The sequence below is a fragment of the Macrobrachium nipponense genome, chromosome 19 (genome assembly GCF_015104395.2).
Source record: "Macrobrachium nipponense isolate FS-2020 chromosome 19, ASM1510439v2, whole genome shotgun sequence".
NCBI classification, from domain to species: Eukaryota; Metazoa; Arthropoda; class Malacostraca; order Decapoda; family Palaemonidae; genus Macrobrachium; species Macrobrachium nipponense.
The window spans coordinates 27,070,763-27,088,194 of record NC_061088.1 but is presented as its reverse complement, the minus strand read 5'-3'; the positions used below and the strand labels follow the sequence as shown (position 1 = coordinate 27,088,194).

The 17,432-nt window shown below is 37.1% G+C and overlaps 2 protein-coding genes across 4 annotated transcripts in view; both read left to right on the top strand.

The window, feature by feature from the left end:
* Nucleotides 1–17,432, top strand: part of LOC135215381 (titin-like) — a 212,409-nt gene that overhangs the window by 86,410 nt on the left and 108,567 nt on the right. For all 3 annotated transcript variants that reach the window (XM_064249982.1, XM_064249973.1, XM_064249963.1), the window contains 3 exons: nucleotides 495–673; nucleotides 12,565–12,644; nucleotides 13,498–14,448. In XM_064249982.1, the coding sequence (XP_064106052.1) occupies nucleotides 495–673; nucleotides 12,565–12,644; nucleotides 13,498–14,448 (1,210 nt within the window). The remainder of the gene's footprint in view (nucleotides 1–494; nucleotides 674–12,564; nucleotides 12,645–13,497; nucleotides 14,449–17,432) is intronic.
* On the top strand, nucleotides 680–5,973 carry LOC135215396 (uncharacterized). The gene has a single exon (XM_064249994.1). The coding sequence runs from the start codon at nucleotides 873–875 to the stop codon at nucleotides 3,666–3,668; it is 2,796 nt and encodes a 931-aa protein (XP_064106064.1). The 5' UTR covers nucleotides 680–872; the 3' UTR covers nucleotides 3,669–5,973.

Sequence of the window (17,432 nt, the reverse complement as noted above, 5' to 3'; positions counted from 1 at the left end):
GATAAGTTTAAAGTTTCTTATACTGTACTGAACAAATATCTTCAGAGTAGTTGCTCTGCCATATTATTTTAATAATGCGCATTCTGTTGCATTCCATAAATCCTAGGATATAATGTCTTGATGGTAGGTTTAGCAGAAGTCCCGTTGCGTTACTTTTCCGTTGAAATTCTGTTAATTTTTGCAAAGCTTCTTTTGGTGTTTAAGAAGAAAGTATGACTTTCTTTCGTAACATTTACTATCTATGTTTTTTTTAGAGCAGGATCAAGTTTGTGTTCATTTTATAGTATATTTTCAATAGATGAACTAATTTTTGCAACCTGTTTGATTAAGTGATTTTTACTAGCTTTTAATTAACAGAATTTACTTAACATACTTTCAAGTTAATTATTAATTACCCTTTTTGCTTAACTATTGGTTAAATGCCATCTTCTCTTGCATTTGTGATAAATTTCCTATACGTCACCCAAGTATCCTTAAAACCTTATCTTCCACAGATGGGCTGGGATGTATGGCTTAAGGGGGCTTCTTCACGCATCACTTGGACCCAGCTGAGTGAACTCATCGTGGGATCTGAGTATCGCTTCAGAGTCAAAGCTGAAAATGCCTATGGCGTTTCAGATCCCGGTGAAGAGTGCGAGCCAGTCCTCATCGACGAGACCAAGAGCCCGAGCGGGTACGGGAATCCTGCTGGTTGTCTTAGGGATAGCTTAGATCAGGTTGTTCAAAGTGCACGTAGTTTACATGAGACGGTAAATCTAAGTGCCGAAGGCTTGAGTGGTAATCTAAGGAGTGCTAGTCGGGTCTCTCAGGGTATAGATAGTCAACAAATTGTACACTTTGGAATTCGGGGAACCAATGACACTGTTTATGACATGAATCAAGTGTATCAGGGCATGGTAGGGGACCAGGGTTTTATTGCCTTTGCACAAGACACAGATGTCCAGGTAAACAGGAAGCCTGAGATTGCTGAAGGGAGAAAAAGGGTAGATCCTAGAAATCCTGACACTACAAGGAACCCAGATAGTGGTGGAAGTAGCTCAGGTGTAGGTTCTGGAAAGCCAGTCACTTTATTGCATACTGGAATGGCTCCAGGAATTTCCAGCATGAAAAGGAGTTGTGAAGATAGACAATTAACTGTAGAAGAACAAAGGCAGAAAATTCTAAAAACGATAGCAAATCAATCATTAATTGCTTTCAGAAGTGATGATAGTGATACTGAGGTAGGAAGTAGTCCAGATTCGACTTCTGAATACTCTTCCGAATCTACAGTGAAGTATGTAGGAACTGCTGGTAGCAAAACAGTACTTCCAATGGCCTCATCAGTACCAAAGGTGCTAGGTAATCCAAATCCAAGTTATCATTTAGGATTTGTGAGCAATGGGTGTTCAAAAGTAAATTACTTAGGGTCTGTCATAGGTCTAGAAACAGATGATGAAAGTTCTCCAAGCAGCAGTAAAAGTCCTCCACTAGAACATTCAGTTTCTCCAGTCATTCCCAGTACAGAAGATTCCAGTAGAAGATTATTCCCTCCTCCCCCTGCTCCTGTTAGTTATCAAAGTGGTCCTATTTATTACGCCACCTTCCATTCCACGCCTCAGGCAGCAGCAATTAATCCAACATTCCAGTTTCCAATGGCTACAGTTGGTCGGAACATTTTAAGTACCGGAGATTCCTTGCAGTCTGCAAGCATGAAAATATTTAGCAATACCTCGCTTAGCTCTCGCTTAAGGTCTGTAGACCAGTCAGATATGAATCTTTACTATGAACAAATGAAAGACAAAATTGAAATGCCACCAGATTTTTATTCTTGTTCAGTTAAACAGCCGGATAATGCTGCTGATGGAGATCCACAGAGCAGTGAAGATACTAGTTTACAAGAAGATTCTGACACTGACACTATAGTCTACTCTCCATCAAAGGGAACTGATGATGCTGATCATGCTGTTCATGAGAGTCGTGATACTGCGCAACCTGCTGAGGGAGAAACAGGAGAAGGAATCACATCAATACCATTAGATACTGCCAGCAAATCTTGGAGTACCCATCCCTCTGGTACTATAGGCTCCCCTTCTGTTCTCACTGATGGAACACAACATGCTTTGAGAGAGACATGTAGCACATTACAGGGTACTGGTGCTGGTACTGGTGAAGGCATTTCATCCATCCCATTGGATACACATGGTTCTAGCAAAAGTAAGTCACAGAGCTTGGCAACATCAGCTCCATCCTCAGATTCCACCTCTTCCTCCACAACTACTTCAGGTGAGCCTTGGACGGCTAGGGTTGCAATTGCACAGAAGTTCAGGATTATTTGTGGTGGTTTAGCTAGCATGACGCATTTAGGTAATATCAATGCTTTAGCAGCAAATGCAGATGAGGATTCAGATGAGACAGAATCAGAGGAGTCGTCTAGACCAAGAGATGGATCTAAATGTAGACTGAGGACCTTCAGTAACGATGAAACAATTGATGAGGAAATTGGATCTATACAGAGTGAAGAAGTCACAGGTAATGAAGCTGAGATCTTTAAAGATGATGATGACGTATGTGGAAGTGTTCTTCCATATCAACAGATGGTTCAGATCACATCTCCTCCATACAACCCTTCAGCATCGTTTATATCGGATTATCCTCAGTTCAACAACCAGACCTTTATGTCTGAAAATGCGTTGTATCTTTCTCCACAATCTACATTACAAAATTATTGCCAAATAACATCTCCCCAGAGTTTTGAAGAAATAACTGTATTTTATCAGCCTACCCTTGCATCAGCCACAACCCCCATTAAGCAGGTTAGTCATTCAAGTACGAGCTCAAAACTGGGCCAGATGAGCCATGACTCAGGTAAATCAGATGACCATTTGAAACTGGAGTCATCTGGAAGTACAGAAGAGACCAGTGGTGATGACAAACATGCCTCTTGGGAACCAAAGATCAATAAAGCCATAACAGCAAGAATCAATCTTCTTGAAGACCTTGTTTACAGGTGCCTTGAAAATGAAGATGCTGCTCTGTATGAGATGGAATCTACTGAGGAAGAAGGTGCTGCTGCACCTGTCACATCTTTATCCAGAGCTGGCTCAAGCTCTCGTGTAGATGTGAGTCGAAGTGAACTGCGAAACTTGATTAGTGATTTAGAAGGCATTGTCAGCAGCATGAATGAACGCAGTAGGACACTTAGCGCTGACAATGTTGCCAAGTTCTTTGAAAAGACTGCAAGCGTGGTTGGAGACCATGGTTCTTCTTCCTCCTCCTCAGTGCATTCTAAGGAAGAGGCAGCAGACATCAAGAAATCAGCTTCCTTTGGCAAAAGTTTACGTTCTCATTCAATGATAGAAATTGAGAAAGCCCTTAGTGAGGGAGAGGACAGCAGCAGCAGTGGGCGAGAGAGTGTAGCTGATGTCTTCCAACCAGAGGACCAAATTCACATTAAGCCATCGATCTTGAAGCGAATTGATCATTTGGAAGAGATAATGAGTAGATGCCTAGAAAATGAAGATGTCACCATGAACACTCTTGGCTCAGGTATATTGTCACCTTCCTCGTCACAAAAGGAGGTGCCAAAGGAACAGCATCACACTTCAAAGGTCGAGCTAAAAGATCTGATAGGTGATCTTGGTTCCTTAGTTTCTAACCTTGGACAGAGATTCAATCCAGATCAGAAGTAGATTTGTTTGTGAAAACACCCTTTGTGAATTTGTAGAACATTTAAGGTCAGGGGAAAACAACTGGCTTATTCCTTGAAAGAGGGTAGTTTGCAAGGATACTCGTTCGTATTTCAGAAAAAAATAACAAACATTAGGAACATGATCTTGCAGTTACAGTAATTTAAAAAACACTTTTAATAACCTTACAGTAATGTTTTTATTTATTTAAAGTTGCAATTTAGTTTCAAGAGTGACAAAATGTTATGGGATTTATAGGTGGTGTTAGGCAGAATTTCAATGTTGCTCTAATTTCTATGCTGTCTTGGTGTACAGCGCTTTCATATTACATTATCAGTCAGTCACTAGGCCCCAGCTAAAGTGTATGATTTTATTCTACTGATAGTTTTCCAGACCTTTGCTTTTCATGATGTGAGTTGTATTGAGAGGGCTATATGAGCAAGTCAAACATCATAAATCTCTGAGTCATTCAGTTTGAATTCATAAGCAGAGATTTTTCAATTCATAAATTACTGGAATACAAGTGCTTGGCTTTCATATTCACTCCTAGCTGTACTGATCATGATACTTTGAGTGGATTGTCATAAAGCTTGAACCCATCGTTAGCTACAATTTCGATATTGCTGGTTGAACTTGATTGTTTAGGCTAGGAAAACCGAATAAGACCTCTTGATTTCCCGTGAAATATCCAGTTTTATATTTAATGATAATGGGGACCTCCCCCCAACGTAGGTTGTGTTTAATTTGCTTTCAGAAGTATTGATGGAACATATATAAACATGCTGTAATAAACACAGATAGAACGAGTGGATTAACATATATGGCATTGTAGTACAGTACAGGAATTCAGCATTGGGACTATGAATGGGTGGATCTTCAGATCGTATGGTGTTTATGTTCTCAGCCACTGTGATATATTGACGAAATCTCAGTCCTATAGCCTTCTGAGATGTGTGAAGATGTGACAGTCTGTGTGGACATACAAAATTAACGCTAATTTTAGTCTAGTAATTATCGTGTATCAACTAGGCTTAGAGTGACTAACACTTTTAACTTAGTTTCTTTAGTAGTGTGTTTTAATTTAAGCTTAGAATTCATAATGTTTGTTAAACCCAGAAAGCTATCGCTCTCTGATGGACGTAACTCATTTTGCTTGTAGTTTCAAGGGCAAAATTATTTAGTTTTTATATAGATTTTTTTAGAGTGCGTAACTCGCATCATCATTCCTCACTGATTAGAATGTGAGTTCATTCGGCTGTTTCATGAAATCCGAGGAATGGTTCAAAGGTATTTCATGAAAGGAAGACAGTTCAAACCATTTCATGAATTACACGTCATTACTTAGACTTCATGAGTATTTCATCAAGTGTAAGCAATGATCTCAAGCATTTCGTGAAACATTAGAAGCCTAAAGCATTTCATGAGGTAAGATAGGTTGAACATTTCACGAAGTGCCCACAAACAAAACATTTCATGACATGCTAGAATGGTTTCGGAGCATTTTGTGATATGTCATTATCTAAAAATTTTTGTAAGATTTCAAGAAATGTAAATAGTTTGAAGCATTTCGTGAAATATATTGACTACCAGGATTGGGAACAAATCCGAGACCTGAAATGTCTGTAGAAGATTCTTTATATTGTTTTGTACATTCTGCTTATCTGTGTAGATCCTAATTTTTGTAATTTTGTATTTTCTTTATATTATTAAGTTTAGATCTTATTTATTTCTTTTTCATAACTGAATTATATGATGTTCATTTACAAATTTTATGATAGTATTAATTTATATACACTGAGTATGAAGCACACACATACAAGTCATTATACAATGTATAGTAGCAAATACTGATGTAATTCATCTCTCTCTCTCTCTCTCTCTCTCTCTCTCTCTCTCTCTCTCTGTGAAAATGAAATTCTTACAAATCATACTTACTGTAATTAGATACTGTATACGGAAGCATAAGTTATTTATTATAAAGCTTATTTTTTTAAGTTTAATTCCTAATTTTATATTTTTCATTTATCCATCACTGAGGCATGAAGATATAGAGTTATATGAGCATTTGAATTTTCTGTTGCTTTATTGAAGTACTATTTCATTGGGCGGATGAGATGTGGCTCAACTTTTTTCAATTTGACATTCCTAATTTCGACAAATTTGTGGCAGTAGTGATTCTCAGTTGCTTTTTCCTCTAAATTCAAATTTCTACTTATTTTGTAAAAGGAAATTCTGTTTTGTAAAATCAGTTACTATTATAATCCATTGGTACATGTACTAGAGTTTATTCTGTAATAAAGTAGGTTTTCGTAGTATAGTGCTTTTTATTCTCTTTATTTTCTTGCAGTAGACTAATATATTAACTAAAAATAACTATACTTTTGAAATAATAATAACTATACTCAGAAAGCCTACCTTTACCATAACTCATTTCAACTCTCATCCGCCTTCTTCCTCTTTTGTAGTACATACGTACACATGTTCTGTTGTATCTTGCAAGTTTTATTTATAGATGTTTTATTTCTTCTGTTTGCTTTTATCATTGTTGTTGAGAATTAAGCTTTCTGAGTATATTGAAAAAGATGTGTGAATGTGTGAAGAGTGCTTAAGTATTATGGGTTATGAATATTATTTATTTATATAATAATATGTGGATTCATGAATGTTATGAATTTTTAGACATGGACGCTGTGTATGTCTATCAAGCTATGGTTGTTGAGAGTGTCTGCTGACGTATGGATCTATATATATATATATATATATATATATATATATATATTATATATATCTATATATATAATATATATATATATATATATACTTAATGGATTATTTGGTTCTCTGGGTGTTTAGGTGCTGTGTATATCTTTTGACGTTTGAGCCATGTGTGTATGTACTGACAAGTGGATGCTGTGTATAATTATTTATGGATGCTGTTTACATCTCACTTATGGCTGTTGTATAAATCTTTTCACTAACTGATTATACATGAATATTCTGATATATTCAAGTTGTATCTATCTTTTGACTTATGAATTTTGAATATATCTTCTGATCCTCAGACGTATGGTGTACCTCATAGATGCTGTATGTATCTTTTGAGTAATGTTTTTATACGTGTCTAAGGACGTAAGGATGGATGTACTGTCTCTTTTGACTTAAGGCGATCTATGTGTGTATATACTGACACAAGGAAGCAGACTGCGCCTTTTGGCTTACGGATAATCTGTGTATTTGGCTGATGGTAAGTTTGAGCGGTACAAACATTTATGTCCAATTACTTGGACACTGTATCCGTATGAGCGGAGAATTGGAAAAGCTGAAATGTATGTGTAAAAAAGATATTTATTTGTGCAAAACTTGGTTTCATATGTATTAAGGTTAAGGCCTGCTGTAATACGATTTTAGATGTCCTTATTAAGTTAGTCTGGTCGTTCAAAAGGTCGTTTATCTCAGTACGATTGTTTCATAGAATCATTCGGATAGTTGCAATGCGTTGTTTGTGCCTTGCATCATTCATGATTGATAGTTTTCCCCGTTACCGGAATCATCTTCTCTGTATAATATTTAGCCAGATCCAGATAATCACGGCGAAAAGGCTTATGTGAAGACCGGGACCAGGAGGAATGATGATGTAAATATCCTTTGTTTCTCAGCTTGGGCGGTTTGTAATGTAATAGAAAATTATATTTTATAAAGGTGTAATTTGTTAAAAGTAGAATGAACATTAACTTAACATGACGGGAATTGAGCAAAAAGTTAATGACTGCGAGATATTTCAAGTGTCAATTACTGTAATTGACATGATGAATGTTAAAGTATTCTTTTTAAAGTTGACATAAGCTAACAAAAGCAATCAAAATCTAATGAGAGTAATGTTTCGGAAGGAATGGTTGATTAATTTCCAGCTTTAACTAAACGAAGTATATAGTATTTGTTAAAATGTGCAGTTTTTAATATTAGTGTAAGGCATGGATGGATACGCCAGAGTAAGCAGTTTCAACTAGAACTTGATTGTGTAGGTACTTTTATTACATAGAATTTTACATAAACTCGAAAATAAAATGTTAATGGATGGCTTGCAATAGACAGAATTTGAGTTACACCAAAATAGTTAGGTATTTCAGAGGATGAGATTATTTTGTTTTTTTCCCTCAAGATTAGTAGAAAATTGTTACAAGCCAATTAAAGTTTTAGTGCGATTTCAAGTCAAGTTTTCAAACATTTTTCTGTCATTTTCGGCACGGCAGTCGACAGTAGATTCCTTTTCTTTAGCGGAACTAATTTGAAGAGATTTTTATGGTCCATTATTGTTGTGTCTAGGTAAGCTAACTATGGCTAGGCTTTTATGGGGAGTATGATGCTTTTTTTTTTTAAGCACTGACGATAAACTTCACCATTAATTGCTCAGTCGCATGTCACATTTTTGACGCGGTTCTTCTCATGTGTAGCGGCATACCAATACTACGAATTGAACGTTCAATAAATAATCATGAACTATCGTACGAAGACTTAACAAATACTACGTGTAATAGCGGAACGGTTTGATGGAGCTTGTGAATAGTGAGATATCTCATCTTGTTAATTTTCCACTGGTTTTGACTACTGGGAAGCTCGTGCCATTCAATCTAGGATGATGGCTTGCTGGTTGATTAACCCGAAAACTGTCTTTACAACACACTCATCAGTTCATGACCTTACTACCCGGCCACCGCAGTGGCAAATCAGGAAGAGTTCTCACTTTAACATCTTCATCAGTGATGTATCAAAGGATGAGGATTTTTCGTGTATTATGTGTCAAATCCACTTGCAATCGTTTCTGAGTTAGACTGAAAACTAGTTTTAATATAAAAGTTTCACGGAAACTTGGAATGAACATTTAAGGTTGAGAGAGGATTTCGCACGATTCATTCGTGATAGATCTAGCTCTGACTTACCAGAATTCATACGACGTCTCAAAGGCCTCAAATCTGTAACTTTCTGGTGATAGAAGTTCACTCTCGACGTGGTTCGGAAGTCACGTAAAGCCGTTGTATAGGCTTTGGTCCCGTTGCTGAATAACTACTGGTTCCATGCAACGTAAAAACGACACTCCACTACTACAATTCAAATCGTTGTCTTAGCTTCTCGTAACAATTGTCAGTTGTTGTTTCTGCGTGATAACTTACGAAGTGTTATATTCTTTAGCTTAAGATTGTTTCTGAATAATCAGAGGTACCAATGTTTAGAATCTTGGATTTTGACATAACCCCACCATCACTGCGCCGGTCGTTAGAAATGGGCATGACATTACTCAAGAAATTACACTGTACTTGGACTTTGAGTTTTAACAACATACTTACTTTCCTAAAGCTCCAAATGCTAGCAGTTTTGATAATAAGTCATTTAATTTTAACAGCAGACTAATTTCAATGGCCCAAAGGGATTTTAAAAGGGAGAACTGTTATTCACGGACTCGAATCTTTGTCATTTGATAAAAACCACTGTGTTATGTAGGTTCAATAAATCAAAATTATGGCTGCCATTGCTACGATACCGAGGTAGTTGACCGTTGGCTTATCAGAGCAGGAGATCCACTCAAGAATCGAGATCTACAGTCCGACCCGTGATCTTTCAAAATGGGAAGTTGGGACTTCAAAAGATTTCGACAGTGTTGCCGATATCAAGAGCCGTTTTCGTAAGGAATTCTCTCTGACGTTCATGTTAAAAATGTTCAAAGCTGGAATGTGGCTACCAAGACAAGCCCAGCATCACCAAGAATGTGGGACGTAATTGATGGAAAACGCGCTCCTTATGAAAAAGGAATTTCAATTAATCAAGGAAATACAGCAGTAAGACGAGCATTACATATTGTGGAAGAAAATGAAATGAAGGAATTGTCAAAACTGTTTAGTATTGCTTTAGATAAAAAATTTAATTTTAGACTAGGTTTGACTGCCATGCATCAGGCAAGCTATTTTAGTTCTTACCACTGGTATTAAGAGAAAATTCCCCCATGAGGTCAATGTTAACTAAACACACGTATATACACCCACGAGCACATTTTTCCGCCATTAAGCTATTTTCCATAACAGGAACAGGGGCTCTAGAGGGAAAGAAAATCCCTGGTCACCGACACAATCGTATTTTCAGTGCGATTTTTTTTTCCTATTTTTACATAATACAAATACAGAAGAGCTTACTCATACGGATGAGAGGCTTGGTATTCGTTCAAAGTTTTAGATTTTAGAGTGAGCTCAGTTGAGTACCATTAACTTTGAGTACGCTAACGTCAATGTGTGACTGGATTAAGGAAGGCATTCTCCACTAGATCTGGTCTTTGTTGCCCTTTCAGTTGAGGCTGGAGTTCAAATTTAATGAGTCGTCTACGTTCGGATTTTAATGGGACAGGATTTCTCTCTCTCTCTCTCATAGAAAGTCAGTTATTCAAGTGAATGAGTTGGAAATTTAAAAAAAAATGATTACTATTTTTTTATATATAACTAAGAGGTAATAATAATAATTAATATTTTTTATATAACCAGAGCCAATCCTGCTGTATAAAAATAGTTTGGGAGATTGTATATATTGACTGTGAGTGGAAGAGAAATGATGGAAACAGCTGAAGTTAATTTTTGTTTGCGTAGTGTATGCAGTGAGAGAAGGATTGGGAAATGATAAAAGACGATGTGATGATAAAGAAAAGTTAGCATTTGTGAAGTGATGGATTGAAGTGTTTACAAATGGTTTGGTCGCTCGGAGAGATGTTGGAACAGAAGGGCCCTTTTATCCAGGCAGGCTTTTAGGAGCCTTTATGATAGGTGTTGATGTGTATCTACCACAAGGTGGTTATTCACGATTGAGCAGTTAAAGTATGATCGTGGTTACGTATGTTCTTTTCGTTTTTTCTTGACAAAGAGTGCATTTCTCTCTCTCTCTCTCTCTCTCTCTCTCTCTCTCTCTGTGTGTGTGTGTGTGTGTGTGTGCGCGTGTACACACACACACACACACACACACACACATATATATATATATATATATATATATATATATATATATATATATATGTAATATATATATATATATATATATATATATATATGAATGTCTTTTACTGTAATACAACAGTACAATATGAAGATAAAAGGCCCATAAAACGCTGTTTGAACGTTGCAACCATATAGTATTTGAAATACTTCCTTCTGTATTCCTGATCACTGGTAAAATATGGACATAGGATGTTTTGCAAGAGTATATATATAAAGCATATGTAGGTGTGGCAGTAAGTCTCTATTGGTGACCCAGGAAGGATGGAATTTAAACTATTCCCTGGTGTCTTCCGAACTCATTAACTCCCGTCTGGCGACTCGTCTGTTGGTCGTATGTACGTGAACCCCTACTTGAGAAGAGGCCTAAGGATTAACTCATCGGTGTCATCCGATTTCCAATGTCCTCCTGACAGGTTCATATAGTTGGTTTGATTGATGATAGCAGATTCCAGCATCTTTCTTTTGTACGGACAGCTACTTTTGAATTAAAAATAGTAACAAAGATTTTGTATATGCTGAGTTGTAAATAAGAAGAGATATAGTATACATACATACATATATATATATATATATATATATATATATATATATATATATATATATTGTAGGTATATATATTATATCTGTGTGTGTGTGTGTGAGTTAGGTTAAGTACACAGTTTCCTTTTTTTCGTTCTAAAAATTTTTTATTATCACTTGCATTCATGTCCCTTAAGTAAGTTGGTAATGTGCTCAAACTTTCTGCTACATTTCTAAGACACAGGTATTATACTAAGTGCACATAGCATGAGTTCACATAAAAGGCTTCGAGAGAGCCCAGGGTAGGCTGTTGTTGGTACTAACGTCACAAATAATGTTATGAGGTACTAGGAACAGCTTAGAGATTTAAAATAGAAAAAAGACCATTTATGTGTGTAGAAACGTGCATTTCATAGAATTGCAACTGGCATTCTAGCAAAAAAAATTGTTAGGAAATTCCGAAAAGGAATTTAGACGATGGATGCTCAAGATAAAATTGTTTGTGCTGTACAGAATCGCACTCTGGCGGCAGTGCATTATCCCAGTGAGCGCACAGATTGACTTACGGATTGCAGAGTAGATCAGATACATTGGAGAAATGCACAACACTTATGCTATCATACGTGTCTGACTCATTCTTTGGAAATAGCATCTCAACCAGTTTTCCGTTGTCAAGGACTGACAAATAGCACCCGTGAAAAATGAATTAATTTTTTTACGGCTACTATTTGGGTATCTTACTCTAACTAAGACTGCTTTGCGTTGACACTGTCAAATACCAATAGAAATCTATTAATCAGGGGATCATTATTTCGAGATTCGACTTTCGATTTCTTTTCATTCCATTTTGTTTCGACTGGAAAGGTACAGTAACGTGATGCTCATTAGCCACATTTTCTCATAGCCCTTTAAGATCTGTAGCTAAAGATCTCGTGTAGAAAACTTTTCTTCCCGTTTAATGTCTTAATGCAATTAACAGTGTAATGGTCAGAAATAAGACCTTCATTATACGTGACATCCAAAGGATTTATAACTGCAGAAAGTTTGTTATCTATAAGTTAATTATATGGTCATACAGATATAAAAAATAATTTAACTTTATTGCACACGGTTTATTTGTCCATATTTCTCACCATATCAATTACATTTGAATAGAAAATCATATTTTTTTGTTTTGTACATTTTATGCATATTCTGTATAGATAGCAGTTTTTATTTTATATAATTTATTAATGGTGCTTTTTGAAAACATGCATTATTTTAGGTGTTTAAATTACATTCTACCTAAAATGTATGAATTAGGGCACTATATAATGAATCTGATGTAGAAAATTACTTCATTTTTCTTTCAGGTCATTTGATTTCGAAACTTACAAGTCTACTACAGCTGTGGGATCATCTCTGCCGAGAGATTCAGCTACGCTCATTAAAGGTATCTAATATTTCAGCGTTATGTTGAATATTTCGAATAGGTCTTTTTTTCGGATACAAGTTACTTGTATTACCCCAGCAAAATCTTGTAGACGCTCCTCTACTTCTGACTTTCAATTTACGAACTTTCAGAGATACGAACGCCTATGGTCATAGATTAAAACTGTACTTTACTGTATTATTATCATAATTTGCTTCAAGTATTTAGGTTTTATATATCATTCGTATTAATAAAATACCCAATAAAATACATTACATTACTATAGTAGATTCACATCAACCGTGCATTTGTTGTCTAGGCCAGTCCCTTACGACGCTCTTGATTGGCTGTTGATAAGCCAGTCACAGGGCTGGAAACTCTCTCTCTCGAGAGAGAGTTCACATAGGCAGGATGTATGTTCCACCTCTCCTGAGGGATACTTTTGAAAGATGTATCCCCTAGGAGAGGTGGAACATACATCCTGCCTATGTGAGATCTCGAGAGAGACAGTCTCCAGCCCTGTGACTGGCTTATCAACAGCCAATCAGGAGAGTCGTAAGGGACTGGCTTAGACATCAAATGCACGGTTGATGTAAATCTACTATAGTATTGTTTTAGTATGAAAAACATAAATAGGTATTGTACTTATTGAATCTGCGTATGTCAAATTGGGCTTACAAACAAATCAAATTTACGAACAGACGTTCGTAAGTAAAGGAGCGTCTGTATAGTGTTTCCATAAGACAATCTAATTCAATTCTATAATATACTTCTGTTAACACCTGAATAGTGGATCTTGCACAGTACGTTAACAGGAGTCTTTGAATCTTTACCTTACAAGGTAAACGAATCCTAATTTTGGAATCTCTTACAGAAGAAGGCTCCTCCTTTGAATACGGAAGCTCGGACATCGGATCTGAAGGTGCAACAGACTCAGTAGAGAAGGCAAAGCTCCAAGGAATGGGGGCATCAGATGAAGTTGAATCGTCGCTCGATCTCGGTAGCTCCAGTGAAAAGGGTCATTCCTTGGATTATGGAGGTTCTATGGAGAGAGGAGCTTCTTATGAACTAGGAGCATCCATGGAGAGAGGAGCTTCTTATGAACTAGGAGCATCCATGGAGAGAGGAGCTTCTTATGAACTGGGAGCATCTATGGAGCGAGGAGATTCTTATGAACTAGGAGCATCCATGGAGAGAGGAGCCTCTTATGAACTAGGAGCATCCATGGAGAGAGGAGCCTCTTATGAACTAGGAGCATCCATGGAGCGAGGAGATTCCTATGAACTAGGAGCATCCATGGAGAGAGGAGCTTCCTATGACCTGGGATCATCATTGGAGAGAGGAGCATCATATGAGCTTGGATCCTCCATAGAAAGGGGAGCATCCTATGACCTCGAGTCTTCACTTGAGAGAGGTCCCTCCTTTGAAGCTGGGTCATCAATGGAACGAGGATCGTCCTTCGAATCCGATGCTGCCAAAGGAAGATACCAATCCGGTCGTCTGAGTAGCTCAGCAGAGCAAGGGACATCCGAGACTTCACTGGGAGTTCCAGGTTCACGAGATGGTGTCCAGAAAATGGGTTACTCCTACGAGGTGTCAGGTTCCATGGAGCGCGGGGACTCTTATGACCAGGAACGCCTACTGGGTACCGGAGAATTCACAGAGCTCGGCGGGTCTGCGGGAGGATCCATCGAGCTTAGTGGTTCCCCTGGTGAGTCGATGGACATTGGTGGTTCTATGGACAGTGAAGAACCACCCATGCCACCGCCTCGTGTACCCAGGAGAGGAGGTCGGTCACCAGCCTTACCTCCTTCAGTAGGCTCAGGTATGTTCGGACCTCTATAGTTGCATGAATGTCTCTTTATTCCGTATGAACCAGTGCACACTCTCTACCCTTTTGAAGGAGGTGCAAAGGCGTTTCTTGGTTGTATTACCAGATTTATGGTTTACAGTTGTCAATCACGCTATTCCGTAAACAAATATGATTAATTTACTAATAAGAAATCGTTGTATTAACCATTCTCTATCAGCTGTTTTGCCATTTTTCTTAATTTTCTGCGCTGTGTAACTCACAAACTTTGAGACTCCTTAGCAATTCCAGCACTTGCATGATGTATTTCCTTTTGGCTTGATGCTTTGGGCATTTATTGCTTTCATTTTTCTGTTCCATTTGAATCTTGATCGTTTTATTTGTGCGCAGTGCATAATTTCATTTGTTATTTTCATAATTATTTTCCTTTATTTGATGTTATTGCATGGCATCATTTGCTTGGATATTGATTTCTGTATATGTAACTTTCAAGTCACATTTTGATTTGTCAGTCAGTATTATTAAACGCATTATCTGGATCATTCTCATTCTTTTTAGTAGAGCGCATTGCCATTAACTCAAAGAGAAGGGCTCAAATAACTGGCACTTGTAGATGTAATGACGTAGTTGTAGTTAGCGGGCGCATAGTAGGTTCCCTCTTTTAGATCTGCTCCTCGGTTGTTCCCTCTACAGGCCCTAAGACCCCAGATGTCAAAACATCACCACCACCACCACCACCGCCAGTACCCCCACGGAGGAGGAAACGAAGATCCGGCGTCAAAAGCCTCTTCCTTGATCATTTACTCCACGCCAACAAAGAACAACACAACAACAACAACAACACTCATAAAGACCTGTCTGCTCCTTCTCACCTTGCTCTTCCTCCTCTTCCTCCTCCGCGATCATCTTCTACTCTTCCTACACCATCTTCCCCTTCCTCCTCCTCCTCCTCCTCGCACGACTTTCTTGAGAAGACCATCAATGGCATTCAGAGGCTCAGAGTTCGAAACCCTTCCAATACCAGTGACGCTTCTTCTCCCAGCGACCCAGACTCCCCCACGACCGAGTCTCCTTTTGCCTCGTCGAAGGGCTTCCTTCAGGAAGGTGGATTCAGCTTTAGCTTGTATGAGAAGTGGGGCGTTAACCTGATGCCCAGACCCGCCTCTATGATCTTGACTGTCAGGAAAACGACTCTCTAAGTTTCAGGTTTTTAATGAAATGGATTGGAGTCGGATGATGAATCGATACGTCCCTATGAAGCTGTTTTCCAGGGGGAGGGGGGAGGGGAGGGAGGGGGTAGGGTTGCGGCTTACATATTTTCATTACATTTCTCTTCTTTAGGGAACAGTTTCCGTGCTGGTACTTTCTCTGTGTGTTTAGAGTAAATTAGATTGTCCTGCAGACTTACAGGCATTAGAATAGCATTTATAATTACAGGATAGTATATATGTAGCCTAAATTGAATTCCATTTTTTAACTTGCGAGCAAACTAAATATTTCTGTTGATAATTTGTTTTTTATATCCAAACCATTTGTGAGTTTCGGCTCTGGTTTTGTCTTTCACATTATGAACCTAACTTTCCTGGGCTCTTGAAAAGAATTCATCCCCAGGCACTTAAATCTTTGGATCTCATTTGAGATTTTGAATTAAGGAATTAAAATGTACCAGTCTTGAATTCGTACTATAAAGCCATTCAATTCCATTTTGTATAACATTATATGCGGACATTTTTTCGAACGATCACACCTCTTGCTCATAGAAAAGGTTTGTCTTTCTTTTCATTCCGCATTTGGTAACATTTTTTTTTATATTGGAAGTGTGTGTGATATAGTTAAACGAGTTTGTTTCCTAAGACGTAGTTTAGATGCGTGGTTGCTGTTTCTTAGTCTTACTTTTATACGTTTTTTTATGATTTATAAAAACGTGATATTTCACTTTTCTAGCGTTTGCAAATCTTTTCCTTTTGGTGTATCTACAATTCACAATCATTATAAATAAAGGATGGACCACGTAGGGGCAGTAGGTTGCTCGTTCCATTGATCTTTCCATTAATAAACCGATTCCATTAATAGACCTCCAGGTAAGTTGGATCCACCAATATTTAGCCACCTCAACGTCTGGAAATTTTAAAAATCTTATTTTGCCATGATAGTTTCTCAAGTTCAGGGTCGCTGCTCTCACCTACATCACTAATGTAAACAAAGATAGGGTATAAATGAGGAAAGCTCTTCTCAAGGTTTTCAATGTAACATATGAAGGCCATTGTGGAAGCAGAACTTCCTCAAGGTTTTTAGGCAAACAACCCAACACCTTTGCATTTCACAAACAAAAGGACATTATGTTAAACAAAACTTCCTCCCATAAAAACTTCTATCTCCGCCCTTCTCTTTGCTGAATTTTCCCCTTAAACGCTTTCCTCTTTACAGAATACATTTGATAAACTGAATTCCATTAAATTCCCCAAAATAATTCCATCCTCAGAAGGTGTGTGATATGACGACAACTTGTTTTAGTTTGTAACGTTTTAAAAAAGTATCTGCTATGCATAATGAGGGTATTCCTTGCAGAAATTGGAATGATGGTTTTTTTTCTTTTCTAATTGCATATTTTTTCGTGCTCATAAATATAGTATGTATATATATATATATATATATATATATATATATATATATATATATATATATATATATATATATATATATATACACGTATATACATACTATATACATATATCATATATATACGTATATTATATATATATATATATATATATATATATATATATATATATATATATATATATATATGTATATATATTAAAATAGATTCGCTTCTTAGGGCAGAATTTAGTTATGCTTAAAAATCAGGCCGATTAAAATTGGAAGTTCACTTTGAAAGTTGTTTATAATTGAAATGCAACATGCACATATAAGTTCATAACTCATTTAAAAATTTTTAACTGCCGATAATTTTTGTTTTATTAAGAGATATTTTATCA

Bases quoted from the DNA above. Each gene is read 5' to 3' on its own strand.
- LOC135215396 (XM_064249994.1), top strand. From the start codon at position 873: ATGAATCAAGTGTATCAGGGCATGGTAGGGGACCAGGGTTTTATTGCC.